Raw genomic sequence first — 17,289 nt, 5'->3', positions numbered from 1 at the left:
GGGCGCATCTGGTACCTGCCTCACTTCCCGGTGCTCCATCCAGCCAAGCCCGGGAAGGTGAGGCCAGTCTTCGACGCCGCCGCTCGCACGAAGGGTACGTGCCTGAACGACCACCTGCTGTCGGGTCCGGACCTCCTGCAGTCGCTGCCGGGGGTGCTGATGCGCTTTCGCCAGCACGCCGTCGCCGTCGCCGCGGACATACAAGAGATGTTCCTGCGAATACAAGTTCACGAGAAAGATAGAGATGCGCTGCGCTTCTTGTGGCGCTCACACCGGCGGGAGGGACCGCCCACAGAGTACCGGATGAAGTCGGTCATCTTCGGAGCAGCCTGCTCACCGTGCACGGCGTTGTTTGTCAAGAATCACAACGCCGAGCGTCATCGGGCCGACCATCCGGACGCAGCCGAAGCCATCGTGCGTCATCACTACATGGATGATTATCTCCAGAGTTTTGAAACAGTTGAAGAAGCAGTTAGAGTAAGCACCGACGTGCGCACAGTGCACGCGGATGCCAATTTTCATTTGGCCAAGTGGGCCTCGAATCGCTCCGAAGTACTAGAAGTCCATCGGGCGGAAGCTGCCGCCACTCGGGACGTCACACTTGAAGACATCGAAGAGAAGGTCCTGGGCCTCACCTGGAGGCCGACCTGCGACACCTTGGGATTTAATCTGAACTTCGCCCGGGTGCCTGACGTCGACAGCGGGCAAACTCCGACGAAGAGGGAGGCTCTGCGGACAGTGATGTCACTGTTCGACCCGCTGGGCCTCGCCTCCCCCATCACCATCGTAGCAAAACAGCTGCTACAAGAGGCGTGGCGCGTAGGCGTCGATTGGGACGTCCGCCTGCCGCCGCCGCTGTCGACGGGCTGGAGTGAGTGGGTGCGGCAGCTGGCCGCGCTCCGAGACGTCAACCTGCCAAGATGTCACCCTGGCTACAGCCGGGCGACCCGACGCGAGCTGCACACCTTCGTGGACGCCAGCGAGAAGGCCTACGCCGCTGCTGTCTACTGGCGCACTGAAGACGAAGACGGTAGAGTGCACGTGACGCTTGCCGCCGCCAGGGCGCGCGTGGCGCCCCTCAAGCTGACGTCCATCCCAAGGCTCGAGCTGCAGGCCGCCGTGCTGGGCTGCCGCCTGGCCCGCACCACCGCCGACGAATACCAGCTGAAGGCAGACAGAAGAGTCTTTTGGAGCGACTCGAAAACCGTACTCGCGTGGCTGAGGGCGGGACCCCGCTCTTTCAAGCCTTTCGTCGCACACAGAGTGGCAGAAATAGAGGAAGACACACAGGCGAAGGAGTGGCGGTGGGTGCCGACCCAACAGAATGTGGCTGACGACGCCACCAGAGGAGCGCCGGTCAACTTTACGCAGCATCATCGGTGGTTCACGGGACCGAAGTTCCTGTATGAGCCTGCTGACAGCTGGCCGGCCGAGAAAATAGAACAGGCGGCCCCAACCGGAGAAGAGAGGACCCACTCCGTCGCATCAAGCATCGTCGAGCCCAGAGTCTCCGATGCATTACCGTCACCACACAGATTCTCGTCGTGGCTGCGCCTGATACGCGCCACGGCGAGAGTCCTCCAGGCGATACACCGCTTCCGTGCCCCGCTGCGCCGGGCGCGCCCGCAGAGCGCCAACGTCAACAGTTACAAGCGGACAACTCGAAACACCGAAGCCGACCCGACGTGGCGCCGTGTCGCCAAGCCGACCGCGCCGCCCACGCCGCGCCGAGCCGTCCTTACAGAAGACGTCATACCGCCGTTGGCCGCCGAGCACATCGTGTGGGCGGAGGAGCTGTGGGTGCGCGCCGTGCAGCAGGAAGCGTTCGGCGCCGAATTAGAAGCTTTAAAGAAGACAGAAGCAGTGTCCAATGACAGCCGGCTGCGCTCACTCGCGCTGGCCTTCGATCCGTGCGAGCCGGTGATTAAGCTGAAATCAAGAATCACGGCCGCAGAAAACATCGCTGAAGAACAGAAGCATCCGATTGTGCTGGATGGAAACCACCAGTACACCAAACTTTACGTGGCATGGACGCACCAGAAATTACATCATGGGCGGGGCGTGGGAACGCCTCGTCCGGTCCGTCAAGGACGCCCTCAGTACCGTCCTGCGCGAGCGTCACCCCCACGAAGAGACGCTCGCCACTCTGCTTTGCGAGGCAGAATACACAGTCAACAGCAGACCACTGACCCACGTGTCAGTGGACCCCGACGACGCCGAAGCCTTGACCCCCAACCACTTCCTACTCGGGGGGTCGGGCCGCATCCAACAGCCGGGGACGTTCACCGAAGCAGACGTCGCCAGCCGCCACCACTGGAGGCGAGCTCAGCGGCTAGCCGACGAGTTCTGGGACCGCTGGGTCCGAGAGTACCTGCCGGAGCTCCAACACCGGCGGGAGCCGCACGGGAGCGGAGCACCGCTCAACATCGGCGACCTCGTGCTCATCGCCGACTCCAACCTGCCACGCAACGTGTGGCCCCGGGGGCGCGTCGTCCAAGTCTACCCTGGGCGCGATGGCATCGTGCGCGCCGCCGACGTCGCCACCCGCACCGGAGTCCTGCGCCGCCCCACCAAGAAGCTCGTCGTGCTGCCCACATCGACCGTCGTGACACCGAGTGAGGTGTAGCGCCGAGTCAACCAGCGCTACACGGCGGGAGAATGTGCACGACGGACGGCCCCGAATAGAAATTTAAATAGTTGTAAATAGTTTTCGTTTTGTTTCAATTTTGTATCGTTTTTATTTCGTTTATATAGTTTGACAGTAAATAGTTTAACTTCGTAATACAGTCCACTTTCTCTTAGTTGGTTCTCAATTAGTAATGTGTCGAGTCCTTAATTACTGATTAATAGGCGTATGTGGGACGTTGGAGATGTATAAATCATAGTTTATTTTAGAAAAAACATAGAAATGTATAATTTGATAGCCCTTTGTTTTATGTATATCGATTAAACCTATAATTTCGCATAGTTATGTATGTCGAGTCATATTTATAATATGTAAATTAGATAGATAATTATGTGTAGATCTTTATAGTTATTTACTTTTAATTGGTGATAATCTTAATTAGCCATAAAGGCAATTAATTTAAAATAGTGTGGCCAAATGAGCCCTAATTTTTGTACAAATGATTTATTTGTAATTAACCCTGTACCTGTGTACCTTTATTTACCTGTCTAATGATAAGGGATAGTTTACCTGAAAATAAATAACATAGATTCCAAAAAATAGTGGAAGAGCTAATTAGAATCCGATAAGAATTAGGTCAAGGTCATAGTTAAAAAATAGGTCACCGAATAGATAAAAAACAGGCTCTCTATACGGTATTGCCGCCCAGGGGGGGTCTAAATTAGAGAGAGAGGGCAATAGATTTGCTGTTTCATTAGAGCGAGAGGCAACGAGGTTTTCTCACTCTAATGAAAGTAAATAAATATCGGGGTGCCATCCGGACCCAGTCAGTTCCGCGTTTTCTCCTCAACAAGCTACAACACCAAGCTCTCGCCACTGCTCCGAGGAACCGGTCACAGTCTCAACCACAACCGAGTTATTATTTCTGCGCTCCCCGCCCCCTTCGTCTCGCTCTCCCGCTCGCGCTGCACCCCGCATCGCGCCGTGTCGGCGTACGGTATTCAGGGTCCGCACAGGGTTGCTACCCCATACCGTCCGGCACAATTTTTCGGTATTTTTAAGCTTTATTTTTTACCGATTTTTTAAAAGCACTATCACCTAGTCGGCTAAATTGTACCACATCAAGTTGTATGGAACTTTACCAAAGGATTTTGAATTTTTTTTTAGTAAATCATATTTTGAAGTTATAATAGCGTAGTTATGTTTGACTAACAATAAATGAAAGCAAAAGACTGGCAAAGTAGATTAGGTACAAGTGTGCGTTACGATAATTGGAATTACAAAACTTGTACTCAAAATCGTGATAACGTGTAAAACAATATCGATTGTCTATGTAATTAACTACTGTTCCTCTTCGTTTCCTAATTTGTTAAGAATGTATCGTATAATATTTTGCCATAGTTTTTTTAAAGGCTTGAAATTTATTGAAGTCCAATTTAGTAACCCTGTGGTACAAATTATCGAACCGGTTGGCTAAATTGGACCGAAGCTCTGAACTCGTACTTTGTGGATTTGTGCTAAATATACAACAATCATGTTAATTAATACTTATGAAATAGTAAGTTGAATAATGTATCTTTTATTATATATACCATGGACATTAGCAAAAACAAAAGAAAACTATGTGTAAAATGGGATTGAAAAAAACTGGTCCAAATTAGCGGACTCTCCCTTATAAAGTGGGGATGAATTTTTTTTTCATCTTCGACCCCATCGTGTGGGGTATCGTTATATTGGTCTTTAAAAATGCCTTAGGGGTTCCTAAGACTTTTTTTTTTTAGGGATCTGTTTGCAAATTATTTAAGTTTAAAGTGCCAATTTTCCCGTCCCCCCCCCCCCCCCCTCTCTCTAAAAACGAAACTGTTGGCTTGAAAAATCTGGAAAAATTCGTGATAATACTGCTATTCATGAACTTTCAAGGAAAACCATAGCAGTTAAGATACATCAATTAGTTTGAGAGTAATAGTCCTTTAACTCGTGTATTACAAAATTTCTTAACTAGTGAAAATTCCTTAGAAGAAAATATGAAAAGTGACTGTAGATGAAGTAATGAGGGCTATCGTTTTTATACTTAACAGTTGGCCCCCTGGCGATTGACAGGACCTTACTCTACAGTGGCGCCATCTTGATGAGTGCAAATGCGATAGTCCTCCTATGCCTTTAGCGCTCACAAGTTGGTGCCACTGTCTTCGCTACTAGCAAGTGACAGGACCTTACTCTACAGTGGCGCTAACTGGTGAGCGCTAAAACGATAGCCCTCATTGCTTGCTTCTGAAATATACTGTGGTAACGACGGACCACTACGGAACCCTACACTGCGCGTGGCACGACACGCTAATTATTATAATTTTATTTTACACTTTTTAGTAGTATCTCAATCTCAGAGCCTTGGTTCAATTACAATACAATTTAGCACCAAAGTGCTCGAAAAGACAAATCCAGCAAACCCAAACTCGATAAGTTTCCACCGTTTCGTTTAGGAATTCCTATGGCCACCTCCTGACTCCATCATCAGGACCCTGGACATCATCTAGTACTAAAGTGTTCGAAACAAATCCAACGAACCCAAATTCGATGCGATGCCGCCATTTCATTTAGGAGTTCCTATGGCCACCTCATGACTCCATCATCAGACCAGCTCAATGGTACCATAACATTGCATTGTCATCGTACTTACATAAGTATACCAAATTTCAGCTCAATCGGTTGGAGGAAAACTGGTCTTAAATTCAGTTGCAAGAGTTGTCCCACACATACCTACTTGGTAACAAGTGTCGTTAGTGATCTGGTTACAAAAACTGTATTTAAATATCAAAGTTAAAAAAAATCGCACAAAATAGAAATCGTGCCTAGATTATATTTTTCATCGAGAAACAATTTTTGTTGTTTATTGTTTTAACACGTCATGTGATTACTCATTTTATGGGAAATTCCCTGGAGATACGATTTCACAAAATACAAATACTGCACTACAAAGAAAAGTTTATAATATATCAAGCAGTAACAGTGATACCATAGGTAACATTGGACCAATTTCGCCCAGTCTCCTTTGAACCGGGCTTGACAAGTAATTTTGGGGGAAACTGGGTGCACAATGGGGGTTTTATAGATGATGAAATTTAAGTACCTACACAAACACATGATGATGCATGAGTCCTTGTTGCAAGCTGCAATAAGTTCATCAGTCTGACTTCAGAAAAATAAGTAACGCCCGTATTCACAAACAATGCTTGCTTAAGTCAGCAAATCGAACGCACAGCGTTGAATAGAGCTCTGTGATTGGTTCGTGTGTCACCCTGTGCGTCCACGCGCACTATGAGACCTCATAGTAATGTTTGTGAATACGGGCGTAAGAGTAGACTGGAGCAAAACTAGGGATTCGTGGCATAGATTTTTTAGAACATCCAAAGTTAGTTACACTACTGCGGCCGACCAAGACGAGCGGACTTGTCAAACAAAATGATGTTGTAATATTGTAACATACTCGTATTTTAATACTAGTATATCTATGACTTTCGTCGAGATATGTTGAACATGTAAATAATGCGTGTGCGATCAAAAAATTAAACCATGTATTTATTATTTCACGCCATTATGTCATTTTTTAATTTTACCAAAAACATTATGATTATGATTTAATTATTAATATTAATTATAAAATGCATCAGTGACGATAAGTGCTTGCATTTATTTTGATATTTTATATGTACCGCTAAAACACAAATCCTAAACATTGTTTTTTAGTGTTTGTAATGGTACCTATGTACACTTACAGGTGTATAGTTTTTGCTGTCAGAGTCCTCAAAATCGTTATGTTGATTTTCCCAATTTACGCGTCGATATTCTCAATACTCTTGTTAACTAATCTCGATGATTCTTGGTTTAGTTATTTAATTTTTAGCGTTAAGAGTCGCATCTCAATATTTTATAATTTCAATATATAATACTTCGTTTCTGGAAAAGTTTGCAACATTTTAAAAGAAAATTTTCACCTGAGACAATTCATTTCAGAAAAATAAATCATTGATAACTTTTAATAATAATAACCTAACCTCTAATTATGTCAAATTAAAGCCCTGGGTATATTTTGATTAAGAATTTGTTGTGATGTGAGTTTGATACTTAAATTCGGAAAGTGTCTACACAATGTGGTTTTATTTTTTGCACGTTTTCCAACAAGTAGGTACTTACCCATCAACCAAAACCTGTTCCGTTATTTCGTCAAATTTTACTTGTGTTTTAAAATATTTTAAAACAGCCGCTTTTGAAAACCGAGTTTGAGTTTCATTAAAACAATGCTGTCAGCCTTCAGGACACTACAACCCTAGAGTCAGCGCCAGTGCTGATAATGTTCGATTAGTTGCTATAAGAACAGTAGGACTTTTGAACAGTATCCTGAGGCTGTTCTCTGAGCGCTTTGACTGTCAGTATATACCATGTTTGATATGATTCCAATGTGATTGAAACACTCTAAGCCTTAGTGTCCTCCTTAGTCTTATGCTCGTTTTCACCATCAATACATAATTTTTAAGTGACCCCTATGAAAACAAAATTCCTGTTTTAAATTACTGTAGGGGTCACTTAAAAATAAGGGATTGATAGTGAAAACGGGCATAAGAGTCCTTAGAGTCTAAGTACTTCGTCCAAACATCGTTCAAGTTTTGTTACCAATTACTGTTAGTTCCACATCAGATTACTAAAGTTACACATTCATAAAACGTTCTAGAGCATAATGTTTTTTCATAATGTTTCTAACTTATTACATTATGTACCTACCAACTCAAAAGTAATAACACAATTATTTATATTTTCCATACAACCTTTTATTTCATAGCATTAAGTCAGACAGGAGTTTGTGTAAAACCATATTAAGCATTTTGTGTGATCCAGTTAGTGAATCGAGATACACGGGCGTTGACACCAGGGTAGAACGGATCGGCACAGCCAAGGCCCCAGGAGCAGACACCGACGACCACTCCGTTGTGGTAGAGAGGACCACCGGAGTCGCCGGTGCACTGGTCGCGACCTCCCACGTCCAGCCAGCCGGAGCACAGCATGTTGTCAGTGATGGAGCGGCCTACAGTAGCATAGCGCTGTCTGCAAATGGCCTGGTTGATAGACCAGATCTGCACGTGGCGTAACTGCTCAGAGAACTGTCCATTTACCTGTAATTGGAAAATTGATATTACGTATACTTCTATACTAATATTATGCGAAAGTAACTCTGTCTGTCTGTCTGTCTTGCTTTCACGCCTAAACCACTGGACCGATTTTGACGAAATTTGGCATAGAGATAGTTTGAGTCCCGAGAAAGGACATAGGACAGCTTTTATCCCGGTATTTGAAACAGGAACGCGCGAAATAAAGATTTTCTGTGACAGACAAAATACCACGCGGGCGAAGCCGCGGGCGGAAAGCTAGTTTAAAATGAATCCAATTGAATTAAATAATAAATTAAGAAGAAAAGAAAAAAAGCTGTACCCAAGAATCAGGTTTATGTTTGTAATAGTTAATGTCCTGGATGATAGGGTAGAAGGGAAGTATGTACGGTAAGATGCGACCAACTATACTTACACTAGTCCTACCCCATCCAGCGGCCCAGACTACTTGGCTATCAGCAAGGTTGTAGTTGGCACCAGCGATTCTGCCAGCCTGAACAGTATTTGAACCGATGGGAATGGTGGACGCCATGCGGAGAACAGCAATATCATTGTCATGAGTCCAGGGGATGTAGCTCGGGTGGTTGATGATTTGTGCAGTGTTAATTACAGTTCCATCGCGGCTTGCAAAGTTGGATCCTACTCGAGCGCGCCAACTGGCAATTGTGTGTCCGCTGAAAAAAAAACATTTCCAATTTATTTATATTTAGAACGTGTACTTTTTCCTGCTACTAAAAAGATCATGGGGTCTAATATAACCTACGCAAGAAAACCAAAGTAACCGACATAGCCCGCAGAATTGCTCTACTCACCACGCATTTGTATATGTAAAAGCTAAACTGTAACAAAGGTTTCAAGTAATTTTGCATACCTAGTAACATTCTCAATTGCTCTATTCAAGTGACAATGGGCAGGGCGCATAGCTTGTAGAGCTGATATTCGTTGGGGCAGAAAAGTTCCCGAGCAGTGACTACGGACTGAAAGACATAGTGTGGGCAGGCCTCCTACTGATGGACCGACGATATGATGAAAGTCACGAGAAATACCTGGCATGCAGGCAGCGATGTGCGTTCCCTTCGAGAGGCCACTTACAACACCTACAAATTTATCATTCTGGCTACATTTGTTTTAGAGGTTCTGCTAAATATTTATGTATACGAAACCTTCGTTTTCCACAGTGGCCTCTCGAAGGGAACGCACATCAGGCAGCGCAAGACCGGTTCCGGTAGTACTAATGTATTATGTTGTATTTATATTTCAATTAATTTTTGAATAATATTTACTACTATGTTTCCAAGAAAATCGCAATTTAAAACTGCAGTGTAATATTGCAATTTCAAAGTAAACATAAAGAACAACTCACATGGTGCAGTGCGCAGCAGTGAGGATGGCACGGTTGTTGAGGATAGTGCCGCCGCACGCCTGTTGGTGGCCAACGCCAGAACTGGAGAACAACAGAGCTGCCATCTCCGGGTACTGGTTGATAGTAGTCAGAGACCCACCGACGATTCTTTGTATGACTGGGGCGGGTGCATCAGCTGAAAAGAAGTAATTATAATTATTAAATTAAGCAGCAATATTGCCAGCCGCAAACTTGAAATAAGTGGCATGATGAAATGTACCAACGTGATGCAATAAAATTATTATGACTGACTGCATTGTCATCTAAGGCTGTGTATGTTGCAGGGCGTAACGACCCCTGTATCAGCCGTATCAATGATACGTGACCGCCGGGCTACATGGACCTCTAGGGCGGTATTAATGACCTTTTCTGTAGATGAAAAGGCCTCCTGTATCCTTAGTTTGAGACTTGCTACGCCACTAGTAGTTGTGAGCAGATTACACGTGTAACTGGGTATGACAATAAATTACCTGACACAGCAGCTAGCCCCATTAGTAAGACCACTAAAGCGTGCATTTTGTTGTTATCGGTGAACACTATGAACTGTGTTGTTCTAGCATGCTTATTTATATGAAATTTGTTAGGAGTATTAGATCACAGATATCAATATTAATCAGCGTTGATATTAGCATATTGATAAATTAATTTAGGCAATTCGTCAAATTTTAACGTCACCACTTTAAAGCAAACACATCGATACGAGGCGTTCATCGATACGAGGCGTTATTTGTCTCGTAAGGATTTTTTCGGCCCGAGGCTGCCTCTAGTGGATACGCGGCCTTTGAGTTGTCAAACAAATAGCTTAATTTGGGATCCAAAGCGGTGTCTTGAAAACTGCTTACGTAAAAAGCTATTTCCACGTCATTCAATGCAAAATCAATAGAATAAAAACACCCCTGTTCTAATGTACTTTAGAAATAATTAATTATAATAAACCTCCCAGCATTTAACAAAAAAAATAATACACAAAATTACATTAACCACATACGAGGTCATACAACTAAGGGACTCTTAGTGACTTTGTAGGTCAGGTTTAGGGCATCGCTCGCAATAGTAAATCGAGATACACGGGCGTTGACACCAGGGAAGAATGGATCGGCACAGCCGCGGCCCCAGGAGCAGACACCGACGACCACTCCGTTGTGGTAGAGAGCAGCACCGGAGTCACCCTGGCACTGGTCGCGACCGCCTACGTCCAGCCAGCCGGAGCACAGCATGTTGTCAGTGATAGAGCCGCCTACAGTAGCGTAGCGCTGTCTGCAAATAGCCTGGTTGATGGTCCAGATTTGCACGTGGCGTAACTGCTCAGAAGCCTCTGCATTTACCTGTAATTGGAAAATTGATATTTAGAGTAAACAAAATCGAATTAAATAATAAATGTGAATTTCCAATTGAATTTGTGATAATTATAATTGTGAATTTCCAGAATAAAAGCTGTACCCAAGAATCATGTTTATGTTTGTAATAGTTAAGACATAGGGTAGTAGAATACGGTAAGATGCGATCAACTATACTTACACTAGTCCTACCCCATCCAGTGGCCCAGACAACTTGGCCATCACCAAGGTTATAGTTGGTACCAGCGATTCTGCCAGCCTGAACAGTATTTGAACCGATGGGAATGGTGGACGCCATGCGGAGAACAGCAATATCGTTATCAATAGTCCACCTGTTGTAGCTCGGATGGTTGATGATTTGTGCAATATTAATTTCAATTCCATCGCGGTTTGCAAAGTCGGATCCCACACGTGCGCGCCATCAGGCAATTGTGTGTCCACTGAAAAAAACTTACTTAACTTATTTATCTATTTTGCTTCTTTAAAAGGTTCCACATCTCAAAATAAAAAGAGTACACTTTGTAGGATCACTTTGTTGTTCGTTTCTCTATCTGTCTTTTAAGGCTCCTTAAGAATCTTAACCTTTAGGGTAATATTTCAATCTTACCAATAGATCAACATGGAAAGCATCGGGGGAGGCCTATGTTCAGCAGTGGACGTCCTATGGCTGAAATGATGATGATGATGATGATGATGATGAAAAATCCCACTTATATGCAGTTGCAAAGTAATTGATAAATATCAACTCACATGGTGCAGTGAGCAGCGGTAAGGGTGGCGCGGTTGTTGAGGATGATGCCGCCGCACGCCTGTCTGTGGCCAACTCCGGAGCTGGAGAACAACAGAGCTGCCATGTCCGGGTACTCTCTGATGGTAGTCAACGACCCACCCACGATTCTTTGAATGACTGGGGCGGGTGCATCCGCTGAAAAGAAGCACACATAATACGTTAATAAATGTTTGTTAGATCATTAAAGTTACTTTGCGGCTTCTACCAATATTTGGACGCATGTTTTTGTTGGCGGTAAACACTAACAATGAAGTGCATGGTTTGATATGCATATTTATATACCGCAAATAATGCAATAATTATTTATCATCACTAAGTTCGGATCAACATTCAATTTATTGACACTGATAGATCCACATAGATAATGAACATGATCCATCAACCTTAAACTGACCATGTTAATTCCAAAATTATCTCGTACGATAATTAAATTTTAATAATATTACCTAAGTGTACATTTTGGAATGCACTATCAGAATTTCTAATTAAAATAAACTATAAAGGTTATTTCAGCGCATTCACCAATACACTAAATAATTTAAATAGCGAAGTAAATAATTAATTATACATTTGAACATGCCTGGATGCGATCGGCGCAGGATCGGTCTTCGTAGAAATCCTTGGGGGAGGCCTTTGTCCAGCAGTGGATGTCTTTCGGCTGAAACAAACAATGAAACATAATGTATTTTGTGCAATTATGATATTATAAACCTCCGGGTCTGAGGCAGGTGGTCTTACCATCAGTAGACCACAGAGAGGTTTTAATGTTAATTAAATAACTGCAACTTTTAGGTACCAACCTAACTAAGAGGCGAAAAACGCCTCGTAAGTTTTAAACTTCTTTGATCCTATATTTAAATTTACATATTATGTAGGATAAAGTATTTAATTTAAATCGGACATTTAGCATTTTAATTATGTATTATTTTTTATTAAAATCTTTATTTTCACCCTGAAGACAATATCGAAAGGGCACGCCTCTATATTGATTGTAAACAACAAGCGAGGCGTATTTCCCCGACTTAGTTGTGTTGCTAATCATGATTAACAATAAATTATCGGGTTGGGTTTTATTTGTGATTTCCGGATTATGAATGAGAATCTGTTTGTTAATGGCATACTCGCGACACTACTACGATTGCCAACGGAGGGAAAAGACATTACGGGTGTAAGTGACTATGCCATCTACATTTGCAATTACCTACTAGCCAAAATATTCTTCAAAATTTAATTCTTACCTACGATCCTTGTTTTTAACTGAGGCAAGTACCTAATTTATTTTAAAATTGATTTTATAGATTGTATTTTTTAATAATGCGTAATTATTTATTAGATAATTTACTAGCGGCTCGCGCCTGCTTCGCACTGGTACAATGTATTAAACTTAAAAACCGTCCTCGAATCACTTTATCTATTAAAAAAACCGCATCAAAATACGTTTCGTAGTTTTAAAGATCTAAGCATACATTGGGACAGACAGAGAGCTAAGTGACTTTGCTTTATACTCGTAAGTATAGATTACTAGGTATGCCATAACACCCTAAAATCTGCTACTAATGATAATGAGGTAGTTTGAATATACCTATTTATGGAAGTTTGTGAATATTTCACACGTTAACTGCTGAAAGGATTAATTTAATAGGTTTTCAATTCAAATTATAGTTTAACTAGCTTTTGCCGGCGGCTTCACCCACGTGAAATTCAGTTTGTCATAGATCGTCATAAATTATGGCCTATATGTTATTCTGGGTTATAAATAATAATACTGTAAAGTTACATCAAAATCCGTTCGGTAGTTTTTGCGTGAAAGAGTAACAAACATCTAGACATCCATACAAACTTTCGCATTTATACAGTGTGTCCGGGACATGCCCGGACACACTGTAGTGATCAAACTTTAAGGGCGAAATCTAGGGACAATTTTATCGATAAAAATACTTCAAATTTGGGGCTTGACCCATTTATCGCAAAATTACAAGGATATAAGTTTTTAATTTTTAGTTTTCACCTCTTCCTTCAAAAACAAGTGAAAGCGTGGGTAGCTTAACATTAATAAGCTAATATTTTATATCATGCTATAGCCAATAAAATTATCTTTTAGTAGAAGTAAAAAACAGACACAAGTTTCATACATTTTATGGGAGTAAGAATGGATTTAATTAGAAAAATACATGACTTTTTTCACTTCTTTTTCAATTATTTTCCAACACAAGAAAAACCAGGTCGTTAAAGTATGTTTTATTTGCATTGTATTATTAGTGTTTGAGCTATTCTACAAAACGAATGTAAATTTATTAGTCTACGTCTATTAGTTTCGACGTAATTGTTGAACAAAGATACCCCTTCCCAGCCGGTTCCATAGCGCGTCGGAATAGGTTGTATGATTCTTTTAGGCCGTGCATTTTCGCATGTTAGCAGCGCTATGGATCCGGCTGGGAAGGGGTAACGTTGTTCAACAATTGCATCAAAACTAATAGACGTAGACTAATAAATTTACATTCGTTTTGTAGAATAGCTCAAACACTAATAATACAATGCAAATAAAACATACTTTAACGACCTGGTTTTTCTTGTGTTGGAAAATAACTGAAAAATAAGTGAAAAAAATCATGTCTTTTTCTAATTAAATCCATTCTCACTTCCATAAAATGTATGAAACTTGTGACTGTTTTCTGCTTCTACTAATAGAAAATTTTATTGGCTATCGCATGATATAAAATATTTGCTTATTAGTGTTAGGTTACCCACGCTTTCACTTGTTTTTGAAGGAAGAGGTGAAAACTAAAAATTAAAAACTTAAATCCTTGTAATTTTGCGATAAATGGGTCAAGCCCCAAATTTGAAGTATTTTTATCGATAAAATTGTCCCTAGATTTCGTCCTTAAAGTTTGATCACTACATGCCCGGACACACTGTATACTCGTAATATTAATATATATTTTTTAATCTCCGGCTTAAATTGCCGGAGTCCGGTTTCAAACAAGACAATTTCTTGAATATTCAATCAATAATGTTTTTTTATAGCAAGTGGTGGTACCTAGTTTCTCGCTAATGTCTACGAGCAAACTTGTAGCTTGTAGTCTCCATACTATTAGTAGGATTTGAAATTAGCACCTACTACTACTCTAGGTGTATCCTAGGGTAGCAGTAGGTGCAAATAACTAATGTTTCGATTACATTTAAGTGAGTGAATACCTATTAATGCTCGTGATCTTGAGCTTCTTTTCAAGAACTTTCTGTTAAATCTAGCTTTGGTCACCAAACCTAGTTTAATATGAAAATATTGAAAGTAGGTTTATTTGTACAATTGTTCAAATAAACCTACTTTCAATACGAGTAAAATTTTACTGGTATTCTATAAATAAAAAAATAAGCAGATACTACATGTCAAGATAAGAGTAAAAGTTATACGTATTGATTAGGAGAGATTGGTGATTTTTAATCTTGTTAATGAATAAATCGTATGTTGTAAAATTATGGGCTATTAATTTCAACGTGTTCCTGGCGGTATCCTTTAACTTTAAGGGAATTTTCTATGAATAAGTGTTCCAAAACACATAATTTTTCAAAGAAGGCAATTTTCACAAAATTGGTTAAAAAAAGATCACCTATACAATAACCAGCCCTTATGTGCATAATTTTTATTGTTAGATGTGAAAAAATAATAATTAAAAAATAGTTTAAATGCTATACGATTCTTTTAAGTGATCTTAATAATACCCTAGAGCTAGACTCATGGGATATCGTCAAAAACACGTTGTAAAGTTTAACATAACTATGTAATATAAGAGCACTTTTTGTGTACGAATAAAATTCTTTGGTGATAAGAATAAGATTATAAGAAAATTTACAATAAATAAATAAATCTTTGGACAATTTCACACAGCGCCAGCTAGCCCCAAAGTAAGCAACTTAATGCTTGTGTTATGGATGCTAGCTTAACGGATACTACTTATATACTTTTTTTTTTTTAATACATAAAAAATTATACATAGTCACACCCAGACCCGTCACAGAAATTAAAATTCATCATTTCAATTTCTGCTTGGCCGGGAATCGAACCCGGGACCTCTCGGCATAGTAGTCCGTTCTGAACCACTACACCAAACGGCCGACTTAATATTCATTACATGTATTTTTCATTATCATTCTACAATTTTTAAGCCAATCGCCAATACTGTAAAAACCCTGTACAGATAATGTACTTATTCCTATAATCCCCTAAGAGATAGCATAATCTTACAAACCCTAATAAACATCATTCAAAATGAATACTCCTTATCCGTTTCTGTCGTGGGTAAAAAGATAGTAACATATAACTAATGCTGAATTTACTAGCCGATAGCTTTGATCCCTTAACCAATAAATGGTTGCAAAAGCACACACATAAATTAAATTATGCATACTTAAATAATAAAAAATTACAAATGTGCGTTTCAAGAGAAAAATCTAACTACAAATCCACACATATTTTCATAATTATGAAGACCACAGTCACATGAAGAAAAAGAAAAGAAACACATCAGGCCCAGAACAGACGGTGAAACGCAACTGCAACGAAACTGTAACTGCCGTTGAGAGACCACACATGACGTGACCAGTTTGAAACTTTCAGTTTCATTCATCAGAATCATCACAAAATTGCAGTTTTATTGCAGTTGCGTTTCACCGTTGTTCTGGGCCTAACAGTACATAATAAAAGTTGTGTCATAGTGTACCTACTTGATATCTGTACCTAATAACTAGGTAATAAACATCTGAACAAAGCAAGTACATATTGAAGTTTTCATCTCGTTCAATAATGAAGGATTCAGTTCGCGGTCTTCTAGGCACACTTGCTCCTGTCACTCCTCGCATTGGCTAAATAACTGTTGTTATTCTTATCAGAAGCTTGCTTGGAGAGATAACTCTGAAATACAGAGTTTACGTTATTGGTAGGTTCTGGATATTTCCTTAGCCGCCTTTTATGACACCCGCGCCGCGGGAAGGTTCTACGCAGCCAGAACCACGCGGAAACTCGACAACCTACTGTAACATCTAGAACAAAAATACTCTTATTTGTACTATGAATCTGTGCATGATCCTACTAATATTATAAATGCAAAGTTTGGATGTCTGGATGTTTGTTACTCTTTCACGCAAAAACTACTGAACGGTTTTTGACGAAACTTTACAGTATTATTGTTCATAACCCAGAATAACACATAGGCTTATAATTCATGACCATCTGTGACAAACTTTTCACGCGGGTGAAGCCGCGGGCAAAAGCTAGTCTTAAATATTGCTCACTAAGTTTTTGATAAGTTTCAATAATTCATCAAGCCGATTGCGGGTGAGCGAGGATAGGTACCTACCTATCGCGAGATTCGCGTTGTAGTATCGACTACATGATTATCGATATTATTATAGAATCTGACTTGTATTTATTAATGAAACCGATAAAACGTCGCCATTGTTTACGTTCACGGTTTGTGTAATTATTTTAGGTAAGTACTAAGAGTAAAACTCCACACGTATGTCCTACGCGATTACTTTTTTACTACACTTTAAGATATTAGGTAATTACCTCAGATCATATTCTATGATCTGAGGATATTAGGTACTAACGGCCGCCCGCGACTTCGTAAGCGTGAATTCCATTTTAACCCCTTAGGGATGGAGAACCTACTTCCTAAAAGCAACCCCCATGCAAAATTAGAGACTTAGCACTTGTAGCTGCTCAGATTTCGTGATGAGTGAGTGAGTCAGTCAATCAGTGACCTTTCGCTTTTATCTATACATACTAACATTATAAAGAGGTTTTGTGTGTTTGTATATTTGCTAAATTGTAAGGGGTAATCTCGGGATCTACTGAACCGATTTTAAAAATTCTTTCACCAATAGAAAGCGACATTATTACTGAGTGTCATAGGTTATATAAAAAACCGTAAAATTCCACGCGGGCGAAGCCGCGGGCGGAAAGCTAGTAAATAATA

The 17,289-nt window shown here is 41.1% G+C and overlaps 3 protein-coding genes across 4 annotated transcripts in view; 1 reads left to right on the top strand and 2 right to left on the bottom strand.

Moving 5' to 3' along the window:
• LOC135073771 (solute carrier family 12 member 6) overlaps positions 1–17,289 on the top strand; it is a 419,228-nt gene that overhangs the window by 235,985 nt on the left and 165,954 nt on the right. The gene's annotated exons all lie outside the window — the stretch shown is intronic.
• LOC135073602 (trypsin, alkaline C-like) lies at positions 7,425–9,760 on the bottom strand. The gene is made up of 4 exons (XM_063967767.1): positions 9,658–9,760; positions 9,149–9,323; positions 8,201–8,459; positions 7,425–7,791 (listed from the first exon to the last, which is right to left on the bottom strand). The coding sequence occupies exons 1-4, from the start codon at positions 9,701–9,703 to the stop codon at positions 7,495–7,497; spliced, it is 777 nt and encodes a 258-aa protein (XP_063823837.1). The 5' UTR covers positions 9,704–9,760; the 3' UTR covers positions 7,425–7,494.
• Positions 10,180–11,548, bottom strand: LOC135076802 (trypsin, alkaline A-like). Its single transcript, XM_063971251.1, has 3 exons — positions 11,275–11,548; positions 10,706–10,964; positions 10,180–10,512 (listed from the first exon to the last, which is right to left on the bottom strand). The coding sequence occupies exons 2-3, from the start codon at positions 10,820–10,822 to the stop codon at positions 10,180–10,182; spliced, it is 450 nt and encodes a 149-aa protein (XP_063827321.1). The 5' UTR covers positions 10,823–10,964; positions 11,275–11,548.

Source organism: Ostrinia nubilalis, chromosome 1 (genome assembly GCF_963855985.1).
Source record: "Ostrinia nubilalis chromosome 1, ilOstNubi1.1, whole genome shotgun sequence".
Lineage (NCBI taxonomy): Eukaryota > Metazoa > Arthropoda > Insecta > Lepidoptera > Crambidae > Ostrinia > Ostrinia nubilalis.
The sequence above is the reverse complement of the archived record's forward strand: the minus strand, read 5'-3'. Positions and strand labels throughout refer to the sequence as shown.